Source organism: Lipotes vexillifer, unplaced genomic scaffold (genome assembly GCF_000442215.2).
Source record: "Lipotes vexillifer unplaced genomic scaffold, Lipotes_vexillifer_v1.1 scaffold877, whole genome shotgun sequence".
Taxonomy (NCBI): domain Eukaryota; kingdom Metazoa; phylum Chordata; class Mammalia; order Artiodactyla; family Lipotidae; genus Lipotes; species Lipotes vexillifer.
The window spans coordinates 678,594-686,388 of NW_006792285.1; the positions used below are offsets into that span (position 1 = coordinate 678,594).

At 43.2% G+C, this 7,795-nt stretch overlaps 1 protein-coding gene across 2 annotated transcripts in view; it reads right to left on the bottom strand.

Annotated features, from left to right (window-relative positions):
- HTR7 (5-hydroxytryptamine receptor 7) overlaps positions 1-7,472 on the bottom strand; it is a 91,563-nt gene extending 84,091 nt beyond the window's left edge. For both annotated transcript variants that reach the window (XM_007465475.1, XM_007465474.1), the window contains exon 1: positions 6,907-7,472. In XM_007465475.1, coding sequence (XP_007465537.1) covers positions 6,907-7,451 — 545 coding nt within the window. In that variant the 5' untranslated portion in view covers positions 7,452-7,472. The remainder of the gene's footprint in view (positions 1-6,906) is intronic.
- Between the last annotated feature and the right edge of the window lie 323 nt (positions 7,473-7,795).

Below are 7,795 nucleotides of genomic sequence, written 5' to 3' on the forward strand. Positions count from 1 at the left end.
TTTCCCTTGGGACATTTGCCTAAACTAGGTGAGGGGTAAGGAGCTGAGGACCCAGGCAAAAAGCCTCAACAGAAATGCTATTAAGAGGCAAAAATACCAGAAGAAATTTTGGTAGTCTCTTGAGGAAAGAAAAACAAAAATTACAGAACTGAGATGCCAAGATCCAAATAAGAAGGATGGAACAGAAAACTATGCCCAACACTTGGCTGGTATTCCTCTCAAGACATTTGCTGGATTCTGAAGCTGTGCAGGGCAGGAGGCTAAGAAGCCAAGGAGAAAACTCCCAAAAAATCTTTCAGTGAGAGTATTTTTGTTTGGTTGGTTTTGGTTTTTTTTGTGGTACGTGGGGCTCTCACTGTTGTGGCCTCTCCCGCTGCGGAGCACAGGCTCTGGACGCGCAGGCTCACTGGCCATGGCTCACGGGCCCAGCTGCTCCGCAGCATGTGGGATCTTCCCGGATTGGGGCACAAACCCATGTCCCCTGCATTGGCAGGCAGACTCTCAACCACTGTGCCACCAGGGAAGCCCTCAGTGAGAGTTTTGATAGTCTCACACTGCTAAGGAGAGAAAAAAACAGAGTTCTGAACTAGCCAAGGGGAGAAGTCATCGAGAACCCCCTATGCTCTTAGCTGAAGTTCCAAGAAAGCTACACCCTAGAAAGAGGCATTGGCCAGTGGCAGACACAGCTTTATCAAAACTAAAACAAAGCCTACAGTCAGCTAAGTCCCTAACTGGATTATAATAATCAGTCCCCCAATACGCCTGCCTAGAAGCTATTTTCTCTGGAGTAGAATAACATCATATACAACATCCACAGTTTTTCATACAAAATGTTGAGTATACAATTAAAGTTTATTAAGCATGCCAAGACACAAAGCCAAAACCCAGAGCTGGGGGTGGGCTGGGGGGGGGGAGAGATCACACACAAAGAAACCACAAGTGATTCAGATATTAGAGTTGGTAGAAAAAGAGTCTAACTATGATTAATATGCTCAGAAGTATACTAACAAGTTGGAGAAATTCAGTGAAAAGGCGAAGAATTTCACCAGAGAGTTAGAATCAATAGAAAGGATCAAATGCAAAAAAATAAAAAATAAAGATCAAATATAATTTCTAGTACTCTAAAATTAAGAACTCAATAGAGGGGCTTCCCTGGTGGCACAGTGGTTGAGAGTCCGCCTGCCAATGCAGGGGACACGGGTTCGAGCCCTGGTCCAGGAAGATCCCACATGCCACAGAGCAACTGGGCCGGTGAGCCACAATTACTGAGCCTGTGCATCTGGAGCCTGTGCTCTGCAACAGGAGAGGCCGCGATAGTGAGAGGCCCGCGCACCGCAATGAAGAGTGGCCCCCGCTCGCTGCAACTAGAGGAAGCCCGCGCACAGAAACGAAGACCCAACACAGCCATAAATAAAAAATAAATTAATTAATAAAAAGATCCTTGCTTGGGCTCAGCAGGGTAACATAAATTAAAAAAAAAAAAAGAACTCAATAGATAAGACCAAACAACATAGTAAACAGAGCAGAAAAGATGATTAATAAATTGAAAGGTAGGTCAAAATTCTTCAAAGCTGAAGAACAGAGAAAAATACAAAATGGAAAAGAAAGAATAGAGTGTAAGATGCATGTGTGATAAAGTAAAACAATCTAAATTATGTAACTTTGAAGATGTAGAAGAAGAGAGAAAGAAGAGGATAGTAAAAGTATTTAAAGAAATACTAGCAAACTGATTAGAGATATCAATACACAAATACAAAAGTTACTAAGAACCTCAGCAGGGTTGACAGCAAATAAACAACAGAAAATAATCAATAATGCCAAACCTAGGGACATCACAGAAAAATGTATAAAAACTAAAGACAAAAAGAAAATCCTGAAAGCAGCCAGAGGAAAAAAGACACATTATCTTCAAAGAAGTAATAAAAATGTTGGTAAATGACTAATTTCTCAACAGAAATGACGGAACCCTGAAGATAATGGAATAATGTTTTAAAGTGCTGAACAAAAACTCAAACATAGAATTCCATACTTAGAGAAAATATCATTCAAAATGATAGTAAAATTAAGACATTTTTAGATAAGTAAAAACTGAGAGGATCTGTCACCAGCAAACCCTCACTTTAAAAAATGCTAATGAAAGTCTAATGGGCATAAGAAAATGATCCCAGATGAAGGCATGATAATATAGGAAAAAATAAAGAGCAGTGGAAAAGGTAACCATGTGGGTAAATAAGAATGAATACTGACTGCTTAAAATAACAATAAAGATAATATCTAATAGGTTTTTAAAATATGTAGATTAAAATGCATGACAATAACATAAAAGATGTCAGGGGGTATACAGAATTAAAATTCAATAAGGTACCTTATTATCCAGTGTTATATTTACCCCAAAGGAATGACAATATGTACACAGGATGACTTATAAATAAATATTTATAGAAGCACTGTTAGTGATATATAGAAAATGGAAACAATGCAAATGTCCATCTACAGGTGAACTGATAAGCAAATTAAATGGAATACTACTCAGCAAAAAAAATGAATCAAACATTGACAGGCTAAAAACTATGGATGAATCGCACAGCAGACATTATTATTGAGCAAAAGATGCCAGATTTAAGATTACACACTATATGATGCCATTTTATGAGGTTCTGTCCAAGAAAAAGTAATCTATGATGCTAACAGTCAGGACAATGGTTATCTTTGAGAGTATTAGAAACTGGAGACGAGCAAGAGGGGACCTCTAGGAGGTTGGTGATGTTCAATTTCTTGATCTATCTGCAGATTACCTCCATGGGTTCACTTAGTGGAAATGCATCAAGCTCTACATTTAGGATTGCTCACTTTTCTGTATGTATTTCAAAAAATCGTTTGAAAATATATTTCATAAGTACAGAAAGTTATATGCAGGATAACAAGACTGTATCAAGCATCAAGATTAAGAAACAAAGTATGACTGATATCATTGATATGTATGTTACTCCCTGATTACACCTCCACCCACCCCACCAGAGATAACTACTCTCATGAATTTGGTGCTCACCATTCCTCTGAACTATTTTATACTTTGACTCCTTATGTAAGTTCACCTAAACAATATATAGAACTGTTTTGCATGTTTTTAAACTGTATATAAAAGATAATTTGACTTCTATTTTTTAAAGATCATTCTAAAAAGGGCATAAGGAAACTTTCCGGGATGACAAAATATTCTATATCTTATTTGGAGTGTTGGTTACATGGGTACATACATTTGTCAAAACTCATCAAAATGTACATTTAATATCTGTGCATTTCACTATAGGGAAATGTTATCTCACTTAAAACCATTAAAAAAATAGATCATTCTAGCTTCTTCATAGGCAACGGATGAAGACTGGACAGAAGTGGAATCAGGAAGGCCAGTTAAAATATTACAGCAGACCTGGTGAGGGTCCAACGCACATATCTGAGGAGTAAGGAAATAAAGTCAGGTTGTGGTCACAGTTCTTTGAGCAGCTTAACTGTGAAGTGGAGCAGTAACTGGAGGGAGGAGTGAAGCCAAAGAAGGAGTTCTTAAAAATGGAATATCAAGCTTGGCCCTGTTGAGAGGCAACACTGAAGGCAAAGAAGAGATGAGAACTCAAGGGAAAAACCAAGTCCTCCAGAATGTGAGAGGGAATAGGATGTGAAGTGCAGGTGGTTTGGTCTTTGCTGGGATACAGTGTCTTCCTGTTTGTTAACTGGAAGGAAATAAAAAGGGTAGAGATGCAGGAAAAATCGTTTGGTGGTGGGAAGACAAAGTAGTTTCCATCCAATGGCTGCTACTTTTTCAGTGATCATGGGTCATTATCTATAAATGGTGGGGATCAGAGTGTTGAAGCCTGTGAAGAAGAAGGGCATGAAATTCCATTGGAAAAGGCTGGAAAAGCGTCCCAGCTTTTGGTGGGGAGGGGTTAAGAACAATCAAAGGTTCCATTTTAGGGGTCAAATGCCCAACTGGTAACCAAATTCTTGTAACATAGCATGGGCTCAGAATATTATTATTCATCTTTGTTTATGCTGCACGAAGCATAGCATAACACATATTAGGTACCCGAGAGAGAATGGATAAATGAATGAATGAAGATTAAATTTTCTTCATATTTTCTTAGCACATTTTTATATCGTTGGCCATATTCCACAATGGAACTGAAGAAAAAATAGAAATAATGCACCTTATCAATCAACCGATAACAAATGCATTTTCCTTTTTCTCATTTTTAGTTCTGTGTGTTCTTGGAAGAAAGGCAATCTGTGTCTTCCGATGCTATAAATTCTTCATTTTATCTAAATAAATGACATATTCATCTTCTAAAATAACTGTTCAGCAGAATTCACCAATGGGGCAGTTCTCATAAAAAACTAAGAGACAGAATCTTTATCCTTATGTTAACACAATTTGTGACAATCATAAGGATAGAGTTGACAAAGAAATTAGAAGCTCTGGCCAAGGTGGATGGACCTAGAGTCTGTCATACAGAGCGAAGTAAGTCAGAAAGAGAAAAACAAATACCATATGCTAACACATATATATGGAATCTAAAAAAACAAACAAAAAAAAGGTTCTGAAGAACCTAGGAGCGGGACAGGAATAAAGACGCAGATGTAGAGAATGGACTTGAGGACATTCTCAAGGGGGGGAAGGGTAAGCTGGGACTGGAATGAAGTGAGAGAGTGGCATTGACATATATACACTACCAAATGTAAAACAGATAGCTAGTGGGAAGCAGCTGCACAGCACAGGGAGATCAGCTTGGTGCTTTGTGACCACCTAGAGGGGTGGGATAGGCAGGGTGGGAGGGAGATGCAAGAGGGAGGGGATATGGGGATATGCATATGTATAACTGATTCACTTTGTGATACAGCAGAAACTAACACACCATTGTAAAGCAATTATACTCCAATAAAGATGTTAAAAAAAAAAAAGGATTAACCTCATCTCTGTATTGGAGATGTTCCTGCTGCTGCTAAGTCACATGTGCATCATGAGTAAAGAAAACCTTTAGCTCATGTACAGGAATCTCAGCGTGGTCCCACCCAAACCTGGTCATCCTAGGAGACAAATTAGCACACTGTGCTGTTTGTTTATCATTTATCAATTACGAAATGAAAAAAGCTTAAAAATGCATGACTTGCAGCAGAAATTGTTATTCGCTTTATTACACTAAGTTCCATTTAAAAGGACTCCATTCATGCAAGAAGCACCGTTTTCGTTGGATGAACAGTCGGATTTTTACGCTTATAATTCAAGCACATACTTACTATGTATATTGAGTGCACTCTCCCAGTTCCTGTTGCCACAGCCAGACTGCAGCCAGGCTGTAAATGCATATCTGTGGTCATGCTTAACTACAGTCATTCAGAACTTCAGCTGTCAAGTTTGGAGCTAATATTCTCACATATGCATTTCATGCTCTACTCTTAAAAATAACTCCTTGTTTGCTACTAGGAGCTCCTAACATAACATACAAAATGGCAGGATCAATTTTTTTAAATAATCTAGATCTTTAACTAAATACAATGTATTTTTCTTCCCTGAAAATATATCCCCTTCCTTCAGTAACTATAAACCCTAGCCAAGCAGTAAAATAGCACAACATGTTAAATATTAAAAAAAAGAAAACACACACACACACAATATAGCAGTGTTTACAGGGAGGAAAAGGAGGAAAACCTCAGTTTTGTGCTACACCATCCTTTGAGACACTCTCATTTTAAGTGTGGAGGCATCAATTACTTCTCCTTTGCTGTAAGGTCTACACATTTAAAGGTTCTGTAGGTCCACTAAGAAAATAAGCAACTGTTTCTCTGTATCATTAAACACAACAGGATACCAGCCTGTGCTGGTTTTAAAACACTAGCAAAATTCCAACTGTGAATATTAAGGTTTACTATTTCAGTCTCCAGAGAAGCAGAGAGTTGTTTTGTTGCCAGAGCATTAGTACCGTACTTCAAGTTGTCAACTGCACAATATTTCTAGGACCAACGACTAGCTCCACTGCAGAATCTTGTAATCCTAGAGTCTGAAGAAACCTTGCAGGTCTCCTATTCCAATCTGACATCCAAGACAGGAATTTTTTCCCCCAGCATCCCTGACAGACAGTCAGCCTCTGTTTCAATTACTCCAGTGGGGGAGTTCTCAAGAGAAGATCCCTAAGGGATATGATGAAATGCTAGAACCAACCATTCAGACAGGGAATAAGGCTCCAGTAAGCCTGGAGGATACAGACAGCCTTGCCAGACAGTAAAACCAGACTTCCAAAAGAATGTGACTCAGAATCAGCAATCACAGAGGCACAACGTTAAAACATGTAGACCCCCCAATTTGGGGGCCATTCTAGGTCTTTTTATTGGCCTGAGAAGTAGCTTGTGCAATCAGGAAAGCAAGGTGGCTTTTCTCCCGCTGATTTCTTAAAGTAAGAACTGATTCTTTCAGGCTCACAGCAAGGGTTTGTCAGGCTCAGAGAGGATCAAATCCCTTCCTTCTGAAAGCCAAGACAAGGGACCCCCGGGTGGAACTTCTAACGCTTAAAATACTCTTAACTTTGGTCTTAAAATTCTCACTACCGTAAACCAGAACACTTCGAGCTCTTCTTTTAAAGGTGTATATAGGCTACGCTGTAACTGAAGTTGTTTGTTTGGTGTCGGGTTGATGTGTGTGTGTGTGTGTGTGTGTGTGTGTGTGTGTGTGTGTGTGTGTGTGTGTGTGTGTGGGTGTGTGTGTGTGAGTGTGTGTGTGTGTAGGGCGTGGGCGTGGGGGTTAAGCGCAGCCCTTCCTCCCGCAGGGGAGTCTGGTTTATCCGACCAGGAAAGGCAAGTGTGCGGGGCTGAGCTGCCAATCCCCAGGCGGACCCCGGGACGGCGCAGCCCGGCCCTTACCTGTCGATGCTGATCACGCACAGGGTCATGATTGAGGCCGTGCAGCACATGACGTCCATGGCGATAAAGACGTTGCAGAAGAAGTGGCCAAAGATCCACTTGCCCCCGATAAGGTCGGTGACGCTGACGAAGGGCATGACCGCCACGGCCACCGAGAGGTCGGCCAGCGCCAGGGACACGATCAGGTAGTTGGAGGGCTGGCGGAGCTTCTTGACGAAGCACACAGAGATCACCACCAGGCAGTTGCCGGCGATCGTCAGCAGCGTGATGAGCGTCAGGATGGAGCCGATCACAACTTTCTCGGCTCTGCCATAGTTGATCTGCTCGCCGCAGCCGGAGGCATTGTCTGGGAGTGCGTCCCAGGTGGGCACAGGGCTGGCCGTCACCTCAGGGACCCCGTGCAGCAGGTGCGGCGCCCAGGAGCCCGCGACCGGGCCGGCGCCGTCGGGGCTCTGGTCGGGCAGCCAGCGTCCCACCTCTGGCGGGAGGAAAGAGCGGAGGTGCCCGTAGAGGTCCGGGCGGCCGCTGCTGTTAACGTCCATCATCGCGCCGCTGTGCGTCGCTGCCCATGGAGCCGGCGCCTCCGCCACGTGCTCCGGCTGCCGGCCCGGGGGCTTCACCTCGTCGGTTCCGCTCCGCTCGGCCCAGCCATGGGGCCCGCGCAGTCCGCTGGGGGGCGCCCCGGCTCGGCCTTGCGACCCCGCACGTCCCGGTCCCCCAACAGCAGCGGACGACGCGGGAGCGCGGCCACCCGGGGACTCCCTGCGGGAGGCGCCTCCAGCACCCGACGGACCCCCGGGACGCGCGGGATCGCGGGCCGGCGGGCCGGGCTCGGCTGGCCGCACCGCACCGCTCTCACCGCTCGCAGCCTTCAGCCGCCGAGTGGCTC